Here is a 27,782-nt window from a genome sequence, read left to right as displayed (position 1 = left end):
CATACACTGCAGTGCTGAGAACATGGACCTCCAGTTTTTGATTTCCACTCACCAAGCTGACAGAACAGCAAACTAGCAGCCAAGGCAGTAGATGTGTAATATGATCACAGTTTCTAGAAGTCTGGGGTTTAAAATATGATTCCATAGTGCCTAGGAAACAGCCATGCTTCTTCAATACACATTTTAAAGTTTTGATCCAAGTTATTTCCTTTCTGTGGTTGCTAATTTTATATCAAAATCATTGCTGATTTTAGGTAATTCTTGAAAAATAATTTCCCAGTTCCAAACCAAGGATTTTCCTGACAGCACTTTTCTATCTCTCACCATGAAGAGCAATATCTGTATCTCAAGAGAAAAGTATTTCTCTCTCCTACAGACAGCTTGACGTTAATAAGCAATTTTTCATGCCATTTGGTTTACTAAGCTTTCTTTTTAGAGCTGTGTGGTCCTCTGCTAGTGCCTTACCTTCTGGAAGGGTAGTATGGTAGACTACTGGACTCCAGGGGCTGGAGAGCTGGTCCACATGGAGCCGAACTGCAAATTCATACATAGTTTTTGGCTCAAGACCTTGAACTAACATGTGAGTCTCTGACCTGTACAGATGAAGGAATAAAATACATTGAACTGCATCAGTTGACTTCAAGACTCCAAACTCAATTGATAGCTCTTAGTCACTGTGAGTAGATTCCCACTGTCAGTTCCACACAAGACAAACCAGTGCAAGTCCAGACACACGGTCCATCTTCACTGTCTACCTGAAAATGTAATTGTACTAACCTGGAACTCTCCTGCAGATGTTCTGTGTGCTGTCAGTTAACTTAAGCTCAAGTTTTTATAAAGGTTGTTTGAACAGCTGATGCACAAGCAAATGTAAGAATATTACTGCCCAGAACACCAGTAAATAGGCCAAACTCAGCTCTTTCTGCATTTGTCCATAGGACAGTATGCTTCAAGCTGGAGTAACACTTATACTACAACCAGCAGCACAAGCTGAAAAAGCACATGATGTTGGCTCCATCAGCTATTCCTGGATCTGCTTCTCAGTTCACAGAACAGACAGTGGCTATGTGTGCAACTTCCCCTTCCACTTACAGCCTCTATCACCTCATGTTTTGGGGATCTCTGTAGAATATGAATGTTCCCTATTCATCTTGTAGTTGCATTTGGTAATTTATTATTTGTAAAATTGGTTCTATTAACTGTAATATTGTCATTTACTATTTGTTCACAAAATCAGTTGTAGACATTCTGCTTTATTCTGACTCTGGGGGTGGGATAGACCAGGATGGTAATACCCAGTCGAGATTAAATCTCAATTTAAAATGGTGTTACTCTACAGATATTGCTTTATTAAATCTCACTTAGTATTTTCATCTTTCATACTGCAAAGACAGTCACCAATATTTGCAATAGCATCATCCTATCACAAAAAGCAGCACTCATTGCCATGCTCCATACTGCACACTAAGAATGTTACATGGTGATTATAATGTGTCAAATCATTAAGTCAGGAGTTATACATCAGGGGATGCTCTCTTTGAAGAGAAAACTATTGACATTAGGATGGAAACTATCTTTCAGGACAGCATTTTTCTTATTTAGAAGGCTTAAGTAAAGTGACATATTGAGGGAGCTACATGGATTCCCTCAACAGCACCACTGCTCCCATCATAGGCAGTCACAATGGAGCAGTATCTTCTGTGCCCACACCACCTGAACAGAGCTGATCACCAGGCCTAGGCAGAATTTCTTCCCTGCTCTGCCATTCTATGCCTCACGTGTTGCTTCTCTGAAAGAGTTCTAGTTCCTGCTCAGCTTTCTCCTGTCAGGGTACCACACACTCAGGAATGTGGCATTCCCAAACTAACATGCTTGAGCCCTCAAATCCCAAAAATTCTTGTTTCCAGTCTTAAAATCAGACACTGGATGAAGTCACTTTGCCCAGACAAGCTACCCATAGTTACTCTCTTTTGTTTGGTTGAAAAAGACCTTAAAACTAAATTCAACTTAGCTAAATAGCCGTTCAAGAACTTGTCCAGGGATCCAACACAAGCATCACAGGTAGTGAACAAAGCTGTTCTATGAACACACTTTAAAATCCCAAGAAACAAAACTAGCAGCCACTGGGCAAAACACACTGTCCTCTAAGGGAGATAAAAGTTGTTACATTAATAGGCAGCTAAGAGAGAGCAGAAGAGTAGAATCTGAGTGAAAAGGATCTGGAAATGGGAAACCAAGACTCATTAGCAGCGCTGCACTTACGTTTGAAGGTAGAGAACCAGAGAAGCATTCTGCAGCCCCACTGGGTTGCAGCGGATCGTGTAGTTAATGACTTGTGCAGATGTAAAGGCAGGCTTTCCCCAGTGAAGGTATATAGAAGATGAAGTGTTAGCTTTGGCATAGAGGTGGTGAGGAGGTGGTGGTGGTGGCACCATGCGATCACGGACAGCTGTTCAGAACAAAAGGAACATTAATTATTTATTGAACTGTATACAGATAGTGATATGATTCAAAGACAGGCCTGAGCCTGTCTTTAAGCCAAAGGTTTAAGATTCAAATCTGCCCTGACCCAGCATTATCTGGTATTCAGACCCAGGAATCTAGTTCAAGCTTCCAACCGAATACATGTCACTTATTACTTCTCTAGTCCCACTTGTTTAGTCAAGGCCAAAGCCAAAACTATAAATAGAGAAAAAGAAGAGAGATAAATCTCTCATAACACACATGATACATCACTGGTTAGATGATGCAGGCAATCTAGTAGTGGAGGAAAACTTTTGGAAGCTATCTTGTTTCCTCAGCTGCAGTTCATGAACACTGGAGACTGTCTCAGTTGCAGGATGACTAGGATAGTACTTATCACAGTTACAATCTTTCTGGTTCTCTGTTTTACACTGAATTGATTGATTATTTATAAGTTAAAAACACAGAGCTGCCGGACTGTGAAACATCTCAGCTCCTAATAAATTCTTCATGCACCTATAACACTTACAGACACATCCTGGAGTGCTGACTGTTTGGTCTGCCTGATAACCTTCTTCCATACTGTTATATGCCAGCAGCCTTACATGATACTTTCTTCTAGGATCTATACAAAGAGAAAAGGAATAATGAGACTCAAGTAAAAAGTAAGGATTTTCAGACTTCAGCAGATAGCCAGATAACTTGATTCTCCTGCAAGTTTGTTTCAAAACTTGTCCACTACAGTCAGCAGCCTGATGAGCAGGCCAGATGCCTGGAAGCCTGTTTTTTTTTCCAGCCCTAAGAATTTCCCTGATTTTTTTCCCAGAATCAGCCACTATTTCCCAGTCTTGCTTCTGATAGCCTGAAACTGAAGTCTGTAACAAAAATCAGTGGGAGCAGGATAAATACCACATTTCTATCTGTAACAAAATCACACCTTCATAGCTGTAGAGTTAGATTTAATAGCAGGATTCAGCATATTGAATGTGTTTTCAGTCTATAATAAAGACTTGTTAAAACAGCCAGCATGAGGCCACAGAAATTAATATTTATTTCTGGATAAGCAGGCTGTAAGGAAGCAGGACAATCAAAGCAAAGGCAGAAAGACAGGACCCAGTAAAGAAATGGGAAGTGTTTTTGTTCTAGGTTCCAAGAGATGTACTGTGAAAGAACACCGATTGTTAAACAGTGCCTGTGGCTAACAACTTCCACTTCTACGTGTTTTCTTGAAAGCTTGTTCTGACATTCTTAGGAGGTCACTGTCCCAGCTTGAAGGGTCTCCCTATTTTCCCTTCTCTGGCCACATCTGTGGATGCTCGTATTGCAGTTTGCTGCTTCCCTCAGCTCTGTTAATGATACACTGGCCTTGATCCAGGTGAAAAATTACTACAGAGAAAAGAGTTCAAAAGGGGTCTTGAGCTTTCTGTAAGTGGGGCTGGCACAGGGTACCCATAGGTGGCTAGGTGCGCAAAGCCCCAGATGGCTGCACTGCTTCTCTGCAGCCTACTCCCTTGTGCTGATATTTGCAACAAATCCCTTCTAGATGATGATTTGCAAGGTGGTAGCATTTGCTATTAGTACATATGAGCTCTTCTGGGTCTAGCTAAACTTCACCCCAGCACTGACGTAGGCATTAGGACATTCTTCTATTGTCACGAGAGTATTTCCTTCTATTAAGATTTTCAGAAGGTTTAGATGTTATATAACTGTGCTGATCTTGTTTATTTTTTTCCTTGCCCTAAAACACCACAATATTATCCCTTCTCGAATTAAGCTCTGCTGTTTCTTTTTCATTTTAGCTGGGATCTGACGTAGCCTCTCTCGTGAAATAAACAGGCACACAAATCTCTGACATTTCTTCACCACAAATAGGACTTTGGTTCACATCGGATCCTTGGCTCCCTCTGCAGTCTCGGCACCAGCAATACAACCTCAACAGCTCTTGATTTGAAGTTTCCATAAGCACAGCACAATAATTTCACAATAATGCATTTTGTAAAATCTTTTCATATTCTTTTGAAGTAGACAATCTTTTTGTGCTGTAGTTATCACCATCAGCTTTTAATTAACTATTGCTAGGTAGAGTTTACATTTCTATGTATGTTTATTTTTAAGAGACCTTTTTTACCAAAATCTAAATATAGCTGTAAAAGAAAAGTATTTCTTCGATGTGTTTAACATTAGTGGCAGAATAGGCAAGAGGAGCCCATTCCCATTTTCAAATAGACTTTAACACCACAAATAGATTACATAAATAACAAAACATCCAAAACCTTGTGATTTATTTTTTAACTAGAGTAAAATTCTCATCTGCTTTGAAGTTCTTTCTTTCACTTTACACTATCACTTTAACAACAGATGACATCAGGTGTTCCCAACAAACTACAGAGAATGGGAGCAGATGGACACAAACACACAAAATAACCTTACGTATGTGGTAAAAGAAAATATGGAATTTTAATACTGAAAATTCAGGAAACAAGTAAGCAAGTTATATGGAAACCACTGCAATCTCTTAAAAAATCTCTTAAAAATTGGTAAAAACAAAAGACATGCGAAGGAAAGATGTATTTAAAAGCACTAAGCTCAACCAGAGAGATAGCTACACTTCAGTAGTACCAAGCGGTTTGAATACACTAAAAACAAGTTACGGGGACTTGTTAGGACAAATTACAGCACACATCTCAGCAAGGCAGAAATACACACCTTCCCAGGCTTCCTGACCTGTGCTAGGAGTACAGCCACATAAAGCATTACTGAAGTACTCAAAAACAAAGCAAAGATTTTAAAGAGAAGCCATCAAGATATCTTTAAGATCTCATTCCTCTTTAGAGGTTGTTTCAGTATTCGATTCTCCCATCCGTTCTTAGAAAAAATGGGAATTCGGGTACTATTTAGCAGACTCTTGAAAAGATTCCACCTACCCAGGTGGCATCCCACCAGCCAAGTGTCACCATCGACCTCTTCCTTTACAAGTTCCTGCAGAAGAGATCCCCGCTGCATTTCTGCAGGACCCAGGATGACAGACACAACAATTGATCATCCTGCCGAGCACCTTCAAAAACTCTGCCCTTTGAAAGTGGTCACCCAGAACTGATCATCTTCACTGTGAAATGAAGAATAGCTGAGGTCTAGTGCCCTGCTGAGCTGAATGAGGAGCCTGTGAGGTCTGTTTATCCTCATTGCTGCCTTCTTTTTTTTAACTGAATTTCTCATTAACACTTGACTGGGAGGAGAGGCAGAAGGATGGGATGTGGGAGGAAGGTAAAAATGCAACTCCCACAAAAAAATTCAAATGCCTTGGAGAAGAGCACACTTTTTAAAACTTGCTAAGCATCTTTTATGCCCTACATGTAGAAAAAAGTACAATGTTGAATGCCATTCATCTTGCTCTTGTGTAGTGCAAGAAGCTTCAAAGAGAACTATTGTTATATAGAAGAACCTGTTTAAAACTTCAGTCTCTCAACTAGTCTCTACAATATAAAACTCAAGGATCACTTCAGGACATTGAGGTTCAGTTGGTGGCAAGGCTAGTTCAATCCAAAAGAAATGACAGAATTTTTAAGCTGTCACATATTACTGTTTTAATGGCTGGAAAACCATCCACTGGTATCTGTAATTGCAACAGCAACTGAGGAGGACTGCATTATGTACTGGCTCAGAAAAGCCTAAATGTCATAGTAAACTAAAAAGGACCATATAGAAGAATTTTAAAGACAGCGTACTGAGCAGCAAAAGAATTTGATGTAAAGCTTGCTTCTCAGATTACACGTGTAACATTAGTGATGATCAAAGCAAAGTACCTGCTGAGATGCTGTTCCATGTTGATCATAGCTCCACCACATGCAAAACAAAGACAACCAATAGCCAAAAGATCTAACTCCAGTTCCAACAGATACTTGTACGCTATTTGTTTTTATGAAACAGTGGAAAATATTTTTTGAAGTAGCCTCTGTTTAGAATATTTTTTACTACCGTTAGTTTCATTTCAAGGCTTTTGATATGTTTTACTCCTCAATGGCACAATACAAACTTGGCATAAACACTTCCATCTAGCAGTTCATCAGCTGGATCAAACACTCAAAGTCAGACATACTCTGAGAAAACAAACTTCAGAAGCTTTCTTATCTTTAACCAGCATAGCTATCCTGACATAAATCACTGATAAAAGATTGGGCATAGCGTGGCCACCTGGGGGACTGACAGTCTCAAATTTCATGCACACCATCATGCACATTATACAGCAACAGGATGCTCAAGAGGCTCAGAAAACAGGGAAGCGGGTATCAAGGCCATCGGCTATGGCCATAACATACCCAGGAGTAACACTTCTTCCCACAGCAGATCACTGCTATTCAGAAACAAAGTAGGTGCAGTCCTTTACTCAGCCCATTCAACACATAAATTTGGTTTAAGTAAAAAAAAAAACCCACCTCACAGCAACATTTGACCCCTGCACTTCCAAACTTCCCTGACCAGCTGGTTACACTGAGGCATTTCAACTAATTCTCTTGCAATTGCCAGCAGTTGTGTAGTGATTGAAGGCTTGTTTCCAGGCCTAAGGTGAACAGGAAGAATTCTGTTGCCTGTTTACCAACTGGCTGAATTTTTTAAACTTAATTTCTGTTGCATATGGTTTGTTTTGTTTGGGGTTTTTCTAGTGCTGCTGGCTGCATTCAGTAAGGCATTTGATACTGTCTCCCACAGCATTCTCATAGATAAGCTAAGGAAGTGTGGGCTTGACGATCAGGTAGTGAGGTGGATCAAGAACTGGTTGAAAGGAAGAAGGCAGAGAGTTGTGGTCAATGGCACAGAATCTAGCTGGAGGTCTGTGACTAGTGGAGTCCCTCAGGGGTCGGTGCTGGGACCAGTGCTGTTTAATATTTTCATCAACGACCTGGATGAGGGAACTGAGTGTACCCTCAGCAAGTTCGCTGATGACACTAAACTGGGAGGAGAGGCTGACACACCAGAAGGCTGTGTTGCCATTCAGTGAGACCTGGACAGGTCCCAACAGGAGAGTTGGGCAGGGAGAAACTTGATGAAATTCAACAAGGGCAAGTGTAGAGTCTTGCATCTGGGGAAGAACAACCCCATGTACCAGTACAGGTTGGGGGTTGACCTGCTGGAAAGGAGTGAAGGGGAAAGGGACCTGGGGGTCCTGGTGGACAGGAGGATGACCATGAGCCAGCAATGTGCCCTTGTGGCCAAGAAGGCAAATGGCATCCTAGGGTGCATTAGAAAGGGTGTGGTTAGTAGGGCAAGACAGGTTCTCCTGCCCCTCTACTCTGCCTTGGTGAGGCCGCATCTGGAATATTGCATCCAGTTCTGGGCCCCTCAGTTCAAGAAGAACAGGGAATTGCTTGAAGGAGTTCAGCGCAGAGCCACAAAGATGATGAAGGGAGTGGAACACCTCCCTTATGAGGAGAGGCTGAGGGAGCTGGGTCTCTTTAGCTTGGAGAAGAGGAGACTGAGGGGTGACCTCATCAGTGTTTACAAATATGTAAAGGGTGGGTGTCAGGATGATGGAGCTAGGCTTTTTTCAGTGATATCCAGTGGTAGGACAAGGAGCAATGGGTGTAAACTGGAGCATAGGAGGTTCCATGTTAACATCAGGAAGAACTTCTCTACTGTAAGAGTGACAGAGCACTGGAACAGGTTGCCCAGGGAGGTTGTGGAGTCTCCTACGTTGGAGATATTCAAGGCCTGCCTGGACAAGTTCCTGTGTGATGTACTCTAGGTTACCCTGCTCTTGCAGGGGGGTTGGACTAGATGATCTTTTGAGGTCCCTTCCAACCCTTGGGATTCTGTGATTAGGGTGTTATAAAATTGTCAGAGCACCTACAGCTTTTTAAAAGGCATTTTTATTGTTATTACTTTAATCAGCTGGTGGAAAGGACACAAAACCTACACTGTTTGTACAAATCAAGAGGCCAGCACTGATGTTGATATAAACATGCTAGAGCTAATTCATCAATTTTATTACAAGAATGCCTCTGGAGTACACAGAGGCTGTCTCAAAAGACATTGTAGGCTGGGTGTGATAAACTGGGGTATCTTCACACAGGACAACAGAGCTCCCTCACATACGCTTTTTATATAACTAAAACATGTTAGGATTAAACACACACAAATTTCACCTCTGTTAATAGCACTTCCATAAAATGAAAGCAGGAAAAAACTAAATACCTTTATATTGATTAATTTCAAATTATCAAAATAGATACTGTCCCAAAAAACTCCCGGTTTGTAATTTATGTAGGATCAGCCTCATTTTCCTACAACAGTTTTTGAAGGTCACTGCTCCCTGGTGATACTCCTCTGGAATCCTGGATCCTGTCACTCACTCTTCCATAAAAATCTGCAGTGAGCCCTACAGATTCAACCCTGGTGGGTCTTTCAGAAGCAGGACACATGGGGGAGTCTTCTTTTTGTTTTGCAAGGCTATGAATAGGTTCTGCACCTTATACCGGAACTATGGCAAAGCTAAATACTGCATGTGTGAGCAAAAAAAAAGTTGAACTAACATTTAAAACATGGATTGTAACTTGGAAAAAAACATTAAGCATTACAAGAGAGGAAGCTTGGCAAGAATTCAGATGACAATGATTTACTTGTGTATTGTACTGTTGTACTGCATCCCTGAGATACAATCTTAGAGATGACGTTCAGCCTGTCAGACAGCATGTAGGAAGCTTGTGGCCATTACTAATGTTAATGCTAAAAACCAGCTTCTTCAAGAAAGATACTACAGTGCACTCAGATGTTCCAGCCCTGTTTTGTGACAAGTCATTTCATTTCCCAGCATGGAGGAAGAACTACAGCTTCTTATCTGTCTGGACACAAGAAACTGAGAAAAACTGCAAAAATATGAAGAATTGAGATTTGATTTAAAAAGGACATGGAACTGTTGGAACAAGTCCAGAGGAGGGCCACAGGGATGATCAGGGGACTGGAGCACCTCCCATATGAAGACAGGCTGAGAAAGTTGGGGCTGTTCAGCCTAGAGAAGGCTGCGTGGAGACCTCATAGCAGCCTTCCAGTATTTGAAGGGGACCTACAAGGGTGCTGCGGAGGGACTATTCATTAGGGACTGTAGTGATAGGACAAGGGGTAATGGGTTGAAACTTAAACAGCAGAGGTTTAGACTGGGTATAAGGAAGAAATTCTTTACTGTTAGGGTGGTGAGGTACTGGAATGGGTTGCCCAGGGAGGTTGTGAATGCTCCATCCCTGGCAGTGTTCAAGGCCAGGTTGGATGAAGCCTTGGGTGATATGGTTTAGTGTGAGGTGTCCCTGCCCATGGCAGGGAGGTTGGAACTAAATGATCTTAGGGTCCTTTCCAACCCTAACTATTCTATGATTCTATGATTTATTAGCAGTTGTGTTGCTCTACAGTTCACTGAAGCATTCATGTTTGACTGTACCAGCTCAAAGTTATTCACTGTTTTTTACTACTGCCATCAGCCTTGCTTCCATGTAAATCTTCCATTTCTCTTTCAGTAGTGGAGAAGTTGCTGCTACAAAGCAGCTGTCAGTCAGAAATATTAATATTCAGATTTCTCATTTTCTTTTCCAAAACTTAGGATTTTAATATGTTTACGTTGTGCATATTTACTAGTTAAGTGTGGATTAAATATACAGAGCCCAGTTTTCAAAGCTTAGGGAAATACAAATGATCTAGTAAATACATACACAATGGTAAGCAAAAGCAACTACAGAATTGGTATCTTCTCATGCCAGAACTAGTTTTAGTGTATTATGGTGTATTCCATGGAATTCCATTGAGTTACTGTCTCAAACTCAGTTCTTCGGTTCTTCTAAAACATTGAGACAAATACACAAAACCATCTAAAACAATCTGGCATTGTTCCAGAATAGAATAAACGATGCTTCTGTTGACCCTTACTGGCCTTTGAAATATGTTCACTGAAAAGCAGGTTTTCCTGGGATGACTGCTGTGGCAGCTACCATTATTTGGAGGAAGGGAAGGTAGGGGGGAAAGTCCTCTGTTTTGAAGACATTTCCCTAGTGATAAAGGTGAGATGGGGAGAGGAAGGAACATCTCTCCAATGAACGTAGGTTAGTTCCATCTGGTAGAGTTATATCTCATTACTGCCAGATGGTGTCCTCATGCACCTCCAGTGAGCACAGCTGGAAAAACTAGAAGCACAAAGATTAAATGCCTGTATTAGCAGTCAAAACAACTAAAAAAAATGTGCTTCTAATCACTTCGCAGCTGGTGAAGTACCTTTTAATGCAACTCCTCATTCTAAAATTACCAAAATTTCACAGACTGAACTTTTAGGAAAAGTTACTACGAGCAATCAAGTCACTGTCATATTCACAATGGAACAGATTTTCATTCTCAATACATTCTACTACACAATTAAAACCCTCTAAGCTTAAAGCAGCATGATGCTAACAACACAGCCAATGGAAAATGCATCATTCCATCCTCCCTTCGCAAAAAAAACCCCCACAGAAATGCAAATGTCCTGGTTACATTTTAACACTATCTTCAAATCAGTTTTCTGCAAAAGATCAAGCTGTGTTTATCTCATTTCAATTTTGATAATTTGTCTTCATATGATCCTTCTATTTCAAGTAAATTTATAGTATTAAATGTAAGTATAAAACCTGCACCAACAGGTTCCATAACCACACTGTACACACAAGACACACTCTGGGTAACTCTTCATTCAGCTGAAGCTTACACCGAATACAAACTGAAGAGTCCTGAATCAAGAATGTTGCAGAGCCACATTTGCTGGTATCAACACAGCCAAAATTTTGGCTTTCTGGCAAATGCTTCATAGAAAGCATCTGTTGACAGGCTACCTTGCCAAGGTTCCACGAGAGTGTAATATTGCAATCCCTGAAAGCCCTGTCATTGTTTCCTTCAGCTGCTGCATGTTTGTGAAGCTCTGAAGGCCTTGAAAGGAGCCAGAGCAGAGCCAACAGGTCAGGGCTAGATAAAATTAAGAAAGAATCCGAGGTCAGACCATGAAAGCACTTTTTTCTTCTTCCCACCCCTCCAGAGCAGCGAGTCCACCTCCAGCAGCCTTTCATTCAGTCCTGATAAGAAGAGACAGCAATCCGCAATCTGGATTTCAGGCATTTTAAGTCCTCTTTGGGGAGAGGGAAAGATAAAGAAGCCCAAAGAAAATGGACATTTTACTAGCATTTACTGTTGACTCATTAAGCCTGGATACTGAACCTTTGTCACACCTGGTTTGAACAAACCCATTCTCAGCGCTTTAAGAGGAAAATATCAATAGACATAAAAGTATTGGGAGCTTTGTTCTTGTTTCTAGAGGAATTAGGATTGCACAGAATTTCTAGAGGAACAAACAAGTAAGTTCAGTGGTGTGATGTTCTGAGTGAAGTTCAGCAGCTAGAAACCTCAAATTAACATCTTAAGCTATATCCAGAATGGAGATTCTAACTGCTGGCAAAGAGGGTAAGAAAAATACTTCAGTTATATACATTTTTTACATAATACTTTTTTCCTTTTGATTAAAGGTGTCAAACCCACAGTACACTCAGAAGGCAGAAAAAAGGGTTGTTCTAAGGCCAAAACTTCTGTGGCCAAATGTCTGTTTTTAATTGAATCTTTTGTGCTGCTGGATTTTGTGTGTAACCTCCAGGTCCATTGTTGGGTTGTGGTCCGGCTGGAGAGCCCATTGGTCTGGTTTGCCAGGGTGACTGTGCTGCCCCCAAGCCCGCCCCTCCAACACAATAAACTCCAGATAATTATTCAAAGAAGAGGCCAGCAGCATGGGCTGCTCTGACATCGGGTCATGGCCTTTGACATCAAATCTGGGGCTAGCCAAAGTCTGCTTCAAGCAACAGAGGTCCAGGGGAATTATTAAGGGGGAAGGGTGGGAAAGGAAGAGCACCGAGAAATACTATCCTTAAAAATGTACTTTTGAAGCAAAGTAATGTAAATACAGCAGAAACTTATTAGGAAAATAAGCAAATACATTTCAACTGTGCTAGACAAAAGAGACAGAAAGAAGCGCATCAAGACAAACAGTAACAAAGCTGGGAAGTAGAAAGATTATGCAGGTTCAGGTCTGTTCCTTTCAAAAGCAGGTATCTCAGATTTTCAGTACTGGATTTTATTTCTCTTTGCTGAAAAGTGCCCTTTTACCTTGCTCAAGGACATGATTAAGCAAATAAACACAGTTTAGCAATCCTGTTCTGCTTTTTTAAAATCTTGTCAAAGATTTGGGTATGTAATTTCTAAGCATTATTACTGGCTTCAGATAATACTTAATTATTCCTATTTTTAAAGGAGTAGGAGTTTCAACTGATCACACATTTACAAATCACCAGTATTTTACATCTCCCGGTTTCTTTTCCTAAAGGTAACTTTAAACAGTTAATTGGAACAAAGACTGTCTGTGATACTCGTGATTTCCTTTGCAAACCAAATAACTGAAGTGGAAACGAAGCAATTTGTTCTTTGTACAACACTGTAAAAGTTTATTTTGGTAGGAACTAGAACATACGACATGTGTGAACTGATCCAGCTAAACGGTCTGGCTTTCCGCGCCTTTGGATGGCTTATTTGTCTAAATCTGAAAAGGGTCCGTATCCCTTTTGTAGCCTTGCGCTATCCCCTTAGAGGGCCCCAGGACAAACAACACCTCACACCCCCCTGCAGTAAAAACATCACCTCTCCTACTGCCCACCATCAGCAATTGCAGCTTTATACAAAAAGAAGTGTGGGGGGAGGGCTAGCGGGGCAAGATGAATTCCCAGCATATAGCGTTTTGGCCTTTTGGAGGCTACAGAAGCAAGAGAACTCTCTAAATATCCTTTATCTTTTTTAAAGCAGTAAAGCAAACCTCAAGGATTTCATTTCCTTATGGGAGAGAACATTACCACTATGCCTATAGCGTTTTCAATCAGTCCCCATATTTCTCTGGTGTATTAGAGAACTGTTAAATTGCACAAGCAAGAAGCTCTCTTCCAATATTATTCTAACAACACACTCTCTAACCAGCAGACACCCTTATGTTAAGTAGCCTGGCTCACCGTTTTCAAAGTGAGCCCTCAAAAGCTAACTTGAAAGCAATACCAGAGGCCTGGACAAACACCTAATTTTGATCTTTTGTGCTCGTCTTTTCTTCTGAGAGACCTTTTCTTTTGTTGCTGCCCAGTGGAAAGCACATAGCTCATTGGTCCTGCTTTGAAAGATGAGAGCACTGCCCCTCAGTCTACCCCTCAGCGCACAATCACTTTAATGGAATTATGTAGAGAGGCCATCTCTGGAAGAAGAAAGGAAGGGCGGGGACGAGGGGAAGAGTGTCCAAAGGAGCCAGCAGAGCCTTAATTACCCCCAGTTACTAACACAGATATGTCCACTGAGAATGCATGCAGTGGTCCAAATAACATGTGCCATCCCATACAACAGGCTCCCTTACACACACCAACTGACCCATGCAGGAGTGAAAACAGTGAATCGAACATTACAGTAGAGCACAGGGGGGCAAGGAAAAAAAAATCCCCAAAAGAAAGCCCCACAAAACACACCTACAAGCATGCCTCAAAACAGGAGTGTACTATAAAAGGTTCTTTTCCATAAGATGGAAGAGACTGAGAAGATGATCTCCCCAGGGAAGACCAACATTTCTGGGTTGCAGATGGGAAGGAAGTTTAAACAATTTGCCTGACCTTCATGCTAACAAGAATGCTTCCAGAAAATGCAACAAGCAGTCCACCAAGTTTGGTTTAACATCTGTTTAGGTACCAAGCTCTATCACACTATCAGGCATTGACTGCCTGACATCCAGCATCACCTTACAAACAACACATTTTTACACAATGACAAAGGCAATCTGTTCACAGGGACCAAACTTTTCCCTGAAGCTATGAAATAAATTTTCTTTCAGAGCCAACATTTTCTGCTGCTCTGTCATGGACACCCCGTGCCATTTTGACCCTTTTGTGCAGCAAAATGAAAACACTATCTATCATTACTTGTACCACAGTGACTTTCTAGGAGGTGCACAGTTTCATTGCAAAAACATCTGTGGACTGGTGACTCTTCTCAGATATCAAGCTTTAGGCACTGTACTGTTGCAAGCATGACTTCAAGATGCAAAAGTTTCAGGTAGGCCAACCAGCAATCAATCCGGCTCTGTCCTCCTTGAAAAGGCAACAAGGAACTGCACTAACACACATACACATTGCTAAATGTAACACAAGTCAGTCACTACAGGAAAACAAATATAATATATTCAAGTAGAAACCACCACTATATTTTTTCTTAAGGCAAATACTGGCTCCATGGCCTATACCCAGCTGCATCTATAATTAGGGCCCAAACTTCAGTGGGACATTCTGTTATTGCAGGTGTCAAGGGCCATGTGTGCTCCCCTTTATTTGGCAGACACCAGGTTGTGGTGGTGCACCTACTAGGCATATAGACACTTAATCTACACTGTGTCCATGCGTTTGCAGTATGCAGTTGTGTGAGCTCTGAACTATTATTATACAAATACTTTGCAGATATAAGTAAAGGAACTGCTTAATGAAGCTCAAAATATGGCACTTGTTTGTTGAATACAGGGTGGAAGGGCAAGTTAACCTAGAAGATTGACAAGTTTTATAGGGAATTTGCTAAACCAAAACATTTATCAGAGACTGACAGCCTGATACATATTTACAGTCTCTGACAACTCGAATACTTCAAACACTTCATCCTTTGTTAATGCATCTGGATTTAACTTCATGCATCTGGAACTTAAATCCAGATGCATTAAAAAAGCTTAAAATAAAAGGTTGGCATCAAGCTCCCTCTGTACACTGCTTCTAATGCAAGTATTCACTGAAAACTCAGCATATAATGCTAAATATTTTCCAGTTACACAGGTTAGTAAACCAGGAAGCAGGGAAGACAGCTAATAGCACTTGAAAAGAGCTCAACTCAAATGCCTCAATTCAGCAGGCAATTTCACCTGAAGTGTGGTGGCATGAGGACACGGGTCTCTTGTTACCTCAGCCATGAAATACATTGCAGTATCTCTCTCTCCATACATGAATATGTCTGTGACTTTTTCCTCACTACCTTCTTAAAATGCCTTATTCTCTACAGCCTCTCTGGTTACATATCTTTGACACTTAGCAAGTGTATTCATTTTAATTACATTTAGATTATGCTGAAGTACTTCCCTAATGGTTTGAGTGTTATTTTTAGCCTTTACATTTTCATACAGCACATCCTGGACTTCTAAAACATGCCCTGAAGAAAATTTCCATTTGTAATGATAATAAAAGCACCCAGGACGCTACAACATCCTTAGCTCTAATATGCACTGCTGTTATATTCAGTGGCACATTAGCATGAGCTATTTATAATGAGTTTTGTGGTAGGAATTTGCACAGAAAAGTTGATTAAAAGAACATAGTGACAGCTTGTCACCAGGTAATAAAGCCCAATATACTACTCTCTCTTCTATTCCCTCTTGAATGCTCTCACTGGGATTAGATTTGGTACAAATACCCACCAATAAGGCCACGAGAATTTGCTGCTCTGTAAAAATTACATTAATTTTTGACCTCCACACTGATTCCACCTAAAACCATATTTCAATGGCATCTTGTGTTCATCTCTTTCCAGGCCAGGACCACTCTTCTAAGATAATCCATCAGAAGGAATACTCAGTCTATTAGTGGCAGCAGCTGTGCAAGTTAATGCTGTTGCTTTTAGTTAAATAGATGTTAATGGTTTATTTGAAGACTATTTAATTAAGATCAAACTTCTGGAATGGTATCCTTGAAAGTACCATAGACACATCTCACAGGTGGTGTAAAAGAGGTTAACATGTGCAATCTGAATTTGGACCTAATCTCAGGAGCAAAAAAAAATCCTTTAATCAGAGTAATTCTCTGAACTGTGTTCTGAGTACTAATAACCTTCCACAAAAATGCTCTTAAAGGTCTGTACAAAGAAGCATCTGAAAAAGAGTAGCCTAAAAGACACCAGGCTTCCTGAAATGTCTGAAAATCTTTTGCTTTTCTGGTTGACAACACAGTACCTACTATTTCTTTTATACTTTGTAGTGTTTTGTAAAGACAAAACATTATTTTTCCCCCACTTGGAAAAGGATTACAAAATGTTTTGAAAGTAAATACCACTTGCTACAGGTAAATACTACTGTAGTTTAAAGGATTCTCAGAATAACAACAACAACATAGAAAAGGACAGTACAAGTTTGCAGAATCTGGAACAAAATTTCATAGATCTTTTCACGTATCTTTTTCCCAGAATGCTTTTTATGTGTGTGAAGTATAATTTCCATAATTATATACATGGAAATTTACTCTGGCTTAAATTTTTCCTTTAAAATCTTCTTTTATATTATTCCTGTTAAAAAAATCACTTCTCATGGGAAGCAATGCTGCTGTTGCCAGAATGTTTGACCACATACCAGTTGTAATTTAAATCTTTCGCCATACCTGCTGTATTTTCAAACTAGTTTGGTGAAGAACACGCATTAAATCAAACCACTGTGTTAGCAAACCAAAACGTATAGAGTAAGGACTAGGAGACTACTCAAAATCAAGGTTATTTTTGTTATCTTTCCTAATGCAGTCAAGATTTAAATCCAAACTGTACTACCATCTTGATTGAAAAAGGGAGCACAAAATTATCTTGAGGTAATTCCTCTGCATATGAAGTTTATACAACACTTAGAAAATGGAAAGCAGTCTGACTGATTACTTCAGTAAAATAAACACACAGCTACTTAACTCTTAGCTAGCTACCTTCTTTTTGTACAATTAAAAGGGTTTCCATCATTAATTCAGTTTTACAAATGCTAGGTTGAGCCTGCAGTTTGATGAGTACTCTAAACCAGCATTAGCCAACACTGCTGCTGAAAGAAACCAGCCTGCTTCCCCTCACACCCTTCAGCCACTCACTCCTGCCACTGCCTTCGTTTGCCAAGTTATTTGTCATTCAGGCTAACTTCCCAGCCTGTCCCCGTGCAAGTGCACAAGTGTTAACGTAAGCACAGAGAGAAGCAGCACAAATTAGCACAGAGAGGTACACAAGGAATGTGTAGCTTCTTTCAAAAGTGCCAGCTTTAGCTACTTCACTGTGTTCCAAGTTGTAATTTGATGAACTCTGAGAACAAAGTGACATGCCAAGAGCCAGTGACTGGCAGAACCACCAGCTGGTTAGGACACAACACAACCACCATTAGCCTTTCATGTTATGCAGCCTGGTGAAATCGTGACCCTCAAATCTATCCACACAAAACCTCCAAGGATAGAATAGCCGTTATGAATTCATTAATAAAAGTAGTTTCCCTCAAGGGGGAGCTGTTATCTAATAGTCTGAATGCAAAGCTGGAAATCTGGAAATCTACAGCTCAGTTCAGTCACTGATTTCAAGGATATCATATCACTCAGTTTAAATCATCAGTACCCAAGGAACTCCATTGAAAATGGCCCTTGTCCTCCTTGTGCTTCAGGTTCCCAGTTTGTAAAGTGTGACAGTGAGCACTCATCCACCTGTGAAACTTATTGGAATGGCTACAAACTGCTGGAAGAACACAGCATGTGTTATTTGCAGAAATAACACAGAAAAGTGGAAATATAAATACCTGCCTAAAGTGGGGTTCTGTCACACCGCTCTCCAGGCAGTGTGCTACAGCTGCCTTGTACAGGGCACAAGGGACAACACAGGCTCTGCCCTCCCACCGGGAGCTACCCCCCGACTTCAACAAGGAGGACGATGACCCTTCAGAAGTGGATTTTCCACCAGGGAGGCTCAAGCAAAAGTGGGAGGTGTAGGCACCGCTGGGCCAACACAACTGGAGTACCCTGGATTCATGCCTGTGCTCCGAGTCATGCCAAGAAATTCACTTTTCTGTCCTACAACTTGACAGTGCTTTGGTGCTTTTCTTCAGGTACTTTATTGGGTTGACTGGAAGCATGACCTGGCTGTCATTTCTAAAGGACAGGGATGATTATTACTGCATGTATCACAGGACTCTTCCAGTCACAGCCCATGCATACCTGTCTTCTCTGCTTGGATAATATACAAAGACTTAATGGATCCAAGCCACCCCTGAGCAAAGTTTTCCAGCACAAATAACTGGTAAGAAGTGCTACAGTTAGGTGTTTTCTGGTTGTCACTGCGGCATTAAGAACTGATAGAAAACTAAGGGAAATTAGATAAAGGCAAGTGAGAAACAGGAATAAGACAGTCAAAAAACATGAGTAGTGAAAAAAGGCTAGGTTAGACCAACATTAGCAGTTATCATGAAAATAAAGATTAATACAAAGGACTAATATAGAAAGAGGTATACTCCTGATGGAAAAATGCTGGACTAGACTAAGACAAAGAGGATCAGGAAGCCAGAAGATATCCCATTTTTCTCCCAATAGTTTCTAGATACACAGGCAAATATAGACACACAGATACAGAGCTAGGCAACAGGCTGTGACCATGTCCTTTCCTGTGTCTTAAATATGCAAAAGAGAAAGTGGGGAATTGATGGGTAAATGGACACAAGGCGCAGTAGTGAACACCTACCCATCTGCTTCTCTTCCCCTATGTACATCATCCTAGCCTATAGTTTCTCAATATATCCAGTTCAGTTGCCTCCAGTAAAAGCCCTGGGATCATCTGATATACAGACCCCATTTTCAAGATGTATTTGCATACAATATTTCATGTCCCCTCCTTTGTCTGAATATACAAACGTGTCAGCTGCACAAAGAGCCACAGCATGCACAACTGGATGCACACAAGAGACAGAAAACTCAAATCTTTAACTGATCTACCAAAGAGGATTAAGAATGTACTTCCCTGTCCCAGCTTCTGCAAACATGTGCAGTAACAAGTACTTTTGTTTCATAATGATAATCAGCTTGAGCTGGGGTACAATATTCAGCCATGATACTAGTAAAAACACTGAAAGTGAGTGCAAGGGCTGAAATACACTTTTTGTGCAAAACCTATTTCTCCTAAATCTTTTTTCCTAGATGAAAAATAAAAAAATCAAAAGTTTGCAAAAGAAGTTGCACTGCAAGAGCTGCTTTTTCCAACCCAAGATTGTTTCCACCACACACACTTCCCATAGGCCCTCCTTTCGTTTGCCACAAAAGTGTGACTCCAGGCAGCTTGAAGAAAACAAACATTGGCTTTTCCACAATTGCATCTTTTCCCAAAATAGAAAAATCCTTCTGTTAGCAATAATGCCTTCATGGCAAATATATAACCAAGGTGTTACTCAAGGCAGGCAAGCTACCAGAAAACATATTAGCTTAGCTTTGAAAGTGCCTTTACTTATCACTAACACAGCATTTGCAGAGAACCTCTACTATTACCTTTCCTGTACAACTATCACAAGCGGTAACATGATCCAAAAGAAGTAATGAAAAAAAGCTCAGGAGAAATTAAGTTTTTGACCACAACATCTGGATTGTTGTTTAACAAAGGAAGAAAATAAAATAATAGGAAGGGGGAAAAAAAGAAGAAAGAAAAACAACACGGGGAAAAATGAAGAAATGTAGCTAGCCCTGTACGGCAAATGTTTTCTTCTGTCCACTCTGAAGTCTCTTTCATGTGCTAATGGTGGCATTTTTTTAAACTCTTCCCCTTTGACTTACTCAGACCTTTAAGGACCTCACACATCTAATGGTTCCTCACATTCACCAAGAACAATCAAGAGAGGTCTGGGGGGTTGACCTGCAGTATGATTAATGGACAATGTTGATTTAATTTCCTATAACAGGAGTTCTCTCTAAGCTTTCTCCAAGGAGCAGTTTCTTTGCAATACAGGACTTAAGTATTTTACTAATGAAGTCTAATAAATAGCAAATTAAATAATGCTGTTTCTGAGAGACAAATCCTCTCATTTCAGGAAATAAAAAGGAAACAAAACCACCCCAACCACCATATTTAAAGTTCTGTTTAAAAAAGGCTGTATAGCAATAGCAGGAATGTAGATAGCTGTTAAGGGTTTTGGTTTGGAGTGGGGTTTTGGGTTTGGGTTTTTTTGGGTTTTCTTTTGGGAGAGGGTGTTTGGGATTTTTTTTTTGTTCAGTTTATTTTCTTTTATTTAAGAAAACTGAGGAATGATCTGGTCATTCCTGCCACTGCTAACTGCTCACTCTTTTTTCTTTTTAAACAGGGGTGCACACTTAAATTCCACGTCCAATAAATTAGTCTTTATTTATTGGTCACTTTTATATTACAGCTACTAAAATGCATGCTATTACATATTCATTGTACTACTTAGGTGCATTTCAAAAGTGACTTCGAGGGGCTTTATTTAAAATAATTTACAACTTTCTCAATGTAAGGAATGATCAATATGTCCTTTTCTGAAGCGAATTTTAACCTTCAGCTCCACAAATGAACAATGGAACACTATTTGCATACATCCTAACTGTTACTCAATCAACATGACACAATTTCCCAACTGAATTCCCACACAGCTTTAGCTTTAAATGGTGGAATTCCTACCCCAAGAACGCAGAGCAGCAGAGAGCATTTCCTGCAAGATTCTTATCTCTTTCCCACCACTGAAAATTTTACCTTTAAATACTTTCAAGACGACACATTTCGCTTGACTGCAAGAGTGCAAAAAATCTCTCCCTGCTATTTCCAAGGCTTTGCAGCACACTTGATTCCAGTTCTTCAAGTTATGACACAATTAGTCTGATGTCCTGAGAGAAACAACTGCATACAACTCAGTTATGGGGACGGCTGATAAAGAGACAGAAAGTCTCTCAAAACCAGGCAACAACCCTCTGTGCTACTGGAGTGGGCCCACAGAACACAATCTTTCCCATTACCTTAGTAAACCCTGTATCTTTGCATTTTACCTTTAAAATTGCTACAAGGCATTGTCCCATGAAACAATGAAACTTCCCTCATCCTGACAGCTCCCACTGTCTCTTTAGAGCATTAGGCTTAACTGGTCTTAGCACTCTATTTTGTCTGTTGAAGTACAGTATATTCAATCTTTATTCTGCACTTGGGTATCTTCTCTCTCACCATGTCTATCCCCTTTAAAGACCCACGAGCTTGGGAAGTTGAAATTAATTACTGCAAAAGCCAAGGCACGTTTAAATGAGGATCTCAGGACTATTTTCCCAGATAAATGGGCTCAAACTGAAACAAGTTCAGAGAGCTTTCTCCAGAAGGTTACATAAAAATATACTAGGCAATTCTTCCAAAACACAATCTACCTGTTTCTGAAAGATCTCAACTATCTAACAGAACAAGGATACATCTTTCTGGCCCAAGATTAAGTGCTTAACATGTAAGCAAATGAATAATTTTCTATGAATTTTAGAGCCCTTTCATGACTCTGCAGTTAATTCAAAGAAAGCCTAGAGATTCCTCTGTCTGTCATATGTAACATTTTAATCAACACCAAAACCAGTTATGCTGCTAATGCAGATGTTAAGATTTCAGTATTCTAGTGCCTATGGGATTTGATTACTGGCTAAATCAGTAACCTACTGAGAGGCTTGATGGTGAAATTTAAAATTGACAAAAACATTTAACATTAATAACTAAAGCTTTTCATTACAAAATAACTGTACAAAAATAACATTTACTTTCAAAAACTAAAACATGGGCAGAAGTAACAGTGATGTGATTTAAAACAAATATTTGATAACTCCAATTTCCTTAACAGAGGCAAACTTAAATGCTTTCAGAAAAAAACACATGCAAAGTAACCGTTTTGGGTTTTTTTTAAGAGCAAAAGTTTAATCATGACACAAAACTGCAATACTGCACAGTGCAAGAGAAATACCAGCAGAACTACACAGGAAGGCATTACATTTTTAGAGATGTGGCACTTGAACTGCATAATAAGTATGTGGCATTAGCAGCTGATAGTTAACTGGCCTCTCCTCAGCAAATCTGCTCAGAACAAGCTGATATTTATCTAGGATTCCCACTCATTCGAGTGTAAGAGTGCTTCAATAAAGCTGAGCCAAAGACAGTTGTAATGGATGCCATGCCAATGTGCTCCAACAAAGGGCCGCATAGTTAAACACAAGCTTTAGTTTTGCTCAGTAAGAATTCAATTTACAACCTGAGCGAATCAATTTTTCAGCTGAACAGAGCAACGTAGTATTTTTCTTCCATAAGGGAGAAATGAACCAAGCGGGTGACTCTGCCAATTAGTTTGTCTGGTCACCTCATGTCAGTCTATTTGCGCTGTGCAACCTCCTGATATTCCCCACTGACTTGTCCTTGTGCATGTTAAGTTGCACATGGACCAACAAGAACATAATCAGAAACACTGCATAAAGCAGAGGTTGGATTCTTTCTTTGCATCTGCCATCCAACCTAGCTCTTGCACAAGCAAGAACAGTAAATCTGAATCTAAAAGAAGCTTTCTGCTACAAATATATCTAGATAAGTTACTAGCACCGACATGTATTTGAAACAAAACATGATGTGACATTTTGTAAATTACAACAACAAAACAGAACAAAACCCAATTTTATCTCTGTTTACACTTATAGCCTTTAAAACGCAATATGGTTCCTTATATAAAAGAGGTAAAAGCTTGTCAAAGCTTTTTTTGCAGGTAAAAAAAAAATACAGGGTAATAAAGCCCTTTCCCTTCTCTCTTTTAATCTATGGGGGTTTCTCCATCTCCCCTTTTAAATCCTGAAGGAAAAAAAAAAAAAAGATACGCAGATATGCCACATCTGCAGTTGGAAGACAGGCTCATTTGGGGTGGTGACAGGTCTGGCTTTCATGACTAGTGACAAGTCCGCCTTTCATGACTAGAAAGTAAGGAATGTGTGTCTCTTGTTTATTGACATGTACTAGAAGCACACGATCATACCAGGACTAGGCAAGAGCTCGGGTCTGTTAAGTACAAATATACATAAACTGCCACGTCTGCAAAAGAGAAAGAGGTCACAATTAGCTGAGGAAGAGGTTGCTTTCAAACGTGTGCAGTCTACTTCTAGGGCTTTTGGGTTTATTACTGTGCAATATGGCAATATGTATTTGTTAAACCCTCCACTCTCTCAGCAAATCCCTTATGTTTTAGCTAGTAAGTAGTAGTAGCAAGCCTGTTACACACAATCAGGAGAACTGACAGATAAGAGGTTTAGTTTAAGGATATAATCAGCGTGAGTAAACACTAGAGTAACCCAGCTGTAAACAGTGGATATAAATGATAATATTTGTCCTGGTCACCTACTGAGCTATTAGACACTTTTCACTATGTAACAATGTAAATATAATGGTTACAGTATACATAGCACACAGTGCTACCATCTGGTGTTCCAAGCAAGAAAATAGAGCTTTCAGTTGATCTTTATTAAAAAATTAAGTATTTTATGATCCTTTTTTTTAGACAGAGCTGCATAGTTTGTTCAAATCAACATTTACCTGTGAATGTCTGATATAAAATATCTAAGCTGATATAAAATGTCATATATTTATATTTTATATATGATAAAATATCATAATCTGATATAAAATATATCTAAGAAATTGTATATCTAATACTAGATGATATTTCATTAAATGCTATTTGAGAACAGTTAACTATGAAACAAAAATAAAAAGAATAGTGTTGAAGGAGAAAACCTGTATTTCTTTCACATCATTTCATGAAACTGTAGGAATGACTGGCTCCTTGAATTTGTATGGGAATCCCAAGCTAAGCTTCCACAGTAACTTACAACCAAAAAGAAGTATCAATTCCCATATCCACAATTCTGGATACCCTAGAATTTTTAGATTCAAGTATGTGAGATTATTTTGGCACCAACAAAACCTGGGATAAAACTGAAATTATAACCCTACCAATCAGAAAGCACTCCATTAACATATGTAATGCTCAGTATTCCTTCTCTATTTCACAGTATTTGCCGTTCGTAATGATGTCAAAGCTGTCAAGATGCCATTATGTTTTTTAATTTGCATTTTGCTAGCACATGCAGTATGGTGCAAACAAAACCACTGTGTCATATCTGACCATCACATCAATTGCTTTACAAAACTTCATAATCACTCTTACAGACTCATTACAAGAGACTCTCAGGTGACATGCATCAGGCACTTTAACAGGCGAAATTCTTTGCACTGACTCTTCTCACACACCTTTACTCAATTTCTATAGACTGTAGATTGACCCTGTCATCTTTGCTGACCTGGACTAAAGCTTAGCTGTAATCATGGTTGTAACACGACATAAATAGATCTCGGGGAAATTAAACAACTGAAGGCCAGGTCTCTGGAGGAATGCTAAGTGTAGTAGGTAGCTGGCTAATTCTTCAGCACAAGCTCTCTTTTCAGAGGAGAGTGCCATGCAGGGTCAACAAAATGTGTCTTTTTGTCATTTACACTTTGCAAAATTCTTGACTTGGAAATTCTGCCCAAGTCAAGGAGGGCAGGGAAATGCACCTTCCCTTATTTCCCCTCTGTAAAGAGAGTAACTGGAAAGAAATAAGACATCAAAGAGCTTTCAGGCAGTGAAGTTTTTCTGATTAAGACCAAATTTTTGGAGTAAATTCCACAAATGAATCTGGCAATCCAATTATTTTCCCAAAAGAAAAATTTAATTTATTAAAAAAAGTATTTTCTGATCCTTTTTTTAGACAGAGCTGCATAAAAATTCTTTTCCAAAAGAAAAATAATTACTGAGGCAGGGGAAAATGCTACCAGGTAATGTGAAACTGGAGTACCAGAAGAAGCAGCAAGGGGTTGTGGTGCCCCTCATGTTACACAGCTCGGATGACATCAGTTAGCATGGAAGCAGCTATCCCAAAGAGTGAGCTGCAGTCTTGCCAAGTCTTGGGAATCACAAACTATTTTATGTATGTTTTTAAAGCAGATACACTCCATTTCGTGGTCATCAAATCACTTGGCAGCTTCTGCTCAGTGCCTTGCAGCCTGCAAGTAAGTGTCCCAGGCTCTGGGGAGCCAGCAGTGCTCCCGCAGCTCCCAGTGCAGGACACTCCTCTCTGCAGGCTGTCCTGAGGAGGGCCTTCACACGGAAAGGCCAAGCTGTGTGGGCTCCCATGCTCAAGGCATTTTCACCAAAGCTAACTGACCAGTTTATCCATGCCCTAAGGTGTCTGCCTGAAAACGGTTATTTACTGTGACACTACCTTGTATGCAATGAAACAAAAGAGCACCTAAGGTACACATCTCTGCCACAACCTGCTTCCCTCAAGGTGTTAGTGTGAGTCTCTAAGTTAGTCTTGTCACCGAAGTGCAACTCTCTGAAACCTTCACTGTAGCTACCACCAGTCGTGGTGGAACAGGCCTCAGACAGCAACTACAGAAGAATGAATTAGCAGAGTGAATACTTGCTTTCCTTCCTCCCTCTAAGTGTAGAAAGAACTAATGGCACAAGAACATGTTGCACTCCCCCATCACCAGTGGCACTCTAATTCATTTGTAGCATGGTAAGAACTGAAAAACAATAAAAAGCTCAGAGAGGGAGACTTCCAGGCAGCCTTGAAGAATAGCACTCTTCCATTACAGCATAATAACTGACCATGCTTTCTTCAGTTTGCTAACTAGATGTAGGTTCCAGGATGAGATGCCTATCAGCATTCAACCTAGTTATAAAGAGTTCCTAACTCCAATAAACCAGATAAGGTTAAAACAGGTTCCTCTGAGTCACTGCCCTTCTTGTACAGGCTCTACCTTTCTACCAGTCATATAGCTGCAATCACAGTGAGCTGTGACAGGCCAACAGTCCACCTAGTACAATAGTGAGTACCAACAGTGTTGAAGCAAAGATGCAAAAGCTCATGCTTAAAAGTCTTCGAAAAAAATAATATGAAGACATTTAAATGGGAGATGAGCTTCTCTGGACACCTATTTTAACTTGTGAACTTTGCCAATCCCTCTCCTGCTACACAGCAAGAAGGTTTCCAAACAAACTCTTACCAACAAAACTCACTTCAACTTCTAAACACATGTATTTTGAACCATTACAGAAACAGAACCTGTACCAGCAGACTCATCAAGTGCCACAATGAAAGACTTTCTGTTAGGGAAAATTTTCTAAAGCAGGAGGGAGCAAATAAGGAATTAAAAATAGAGGGAAAAATGCATGGTATGCACCCAAGGGTCTGCTCCGGTGGCAAATTCAAGTAATAGTGGAATTTTACACTGGCCTAGGAAATGGCCTGCTTTTGAAAAATAAATGACAAGACCTTTAACACAAACAAATGTCTATGTGAAACTGTGGATATTTATTTTGAAAATGGTAGCTCTGACTGATCAGATCATTGAATTCTATTTATATGGTGACTATCATGCTAAATATCCAGTTTAAAAATACACAGAAGTAACTGGTTAGATTTACACTGGAGTAAGAGAGGTCAGTTTTTGAAAAGCAATGCAGGAACCAATAAGATACCAAAACATTCAATATAATATTCACATTGCTGTATTTCATGTTTAATCACTATAACCTATTTTACACTAGCATTGCTGATTCTGCTTTACTTCTCACACCTGTGCCTCCATCAAGAGCCGTGTAGACATCTCAAATCTTTTACAGTACTTCCATCAATGCAATCAACAGTGCTTATATCATCAGTGCTATGGTTCTGTTTGTGTAGAGAATATTGCAAATTCTGATTTTGTGATGCACTTCAATTGCCACAGAGTAAGTGAACCATCTTCTTTAAGTGCACAGATTTTGGACAACTGGCAGTTGTACCAACATCTACAGAAAGTTCCATGGGGAGACATATTGACATGCTCCAAATGTCACTACAACTCTATCTGCAGTTTATTAACCATGCAAGAGAACAGGAAATGGTAGAGCAGCCCTAGGCCATGACAAACTAAGACATGAAGAGGGACTGTTTGGAAACTACTCCATCTTTACCACTGGGAAGCACCTAATACTATTAGCATATTCTTCCAAATTAGGAATAATTTTTTTGTTTGACCATGTTATACAACACACATGAAACCAAAAATCTTAAAACACCCCCTTCTTCCTTGTCACACTTGCAGTATTTTACTAATTCCTGTAGCTCATAATGAAGACATTTATTTTAAAGAGGCTGCCAATAAATCAGTAATTTAGTGTCCTCAGGAGAGGCAAATGGATGACAGAACATTAGTCCTCAAAGCCTCCGTCCAGCTCATGAAGATTCAGTTTACCGTAGTCACAAAACCAAGAACTGTGACTTGCCTTGTTTTGTGTCAAATTCTACCAGGTAGGATCACTCCCTAATAAGTAATATTTTAAATGTGAAATGCATAAATAAAATAACCTGGTCAAATAAGAATTTAATCTGAGGAGAGTTAGTGTCCTGAGAAAATCCATA

General features: G+C 39.9%; 1 protein-coding gene across 1 annotated transcript in view; it reads right to left on the bottom strand.

The window, feature by feature from the left end:
- Nucleotides 1-27,782, bottom strand: part of PRTG (protogenin) — a 79,577-nt gene that overhangs the window by 8,353 nt on the left and 43,442 nt on the right. The window contains 3 exon segments of the mRNA XM_034066372.1: nt 466-593; nt 2,263-2,449; nt 2,993-3,088. Coding sequence (XP_033922263.1) covers nt 466-593; nt 2,263-2,449; nt 2,993-3,088 — 411 coding nt within the window.

This window comes from Melopsittacus undulatus, chromosome 9 (assembly GCF_012275295.1).
Source record: "Melopsittacus undulatus isolate bMelUnd1 chromosome 9, bMelUnd1.mat.Z, whole genome shotgun sequence".
NCBI classification, from domain to species: Eukaryota; Metazoa; Chordata; class Aves; order Psittaciformes; family Psittaculidae; genus Melopsittacus; species Melopsittacus undulatus.
This window is presented reverse-complemented; position numbering and strand designations above follow the sequence as displayed.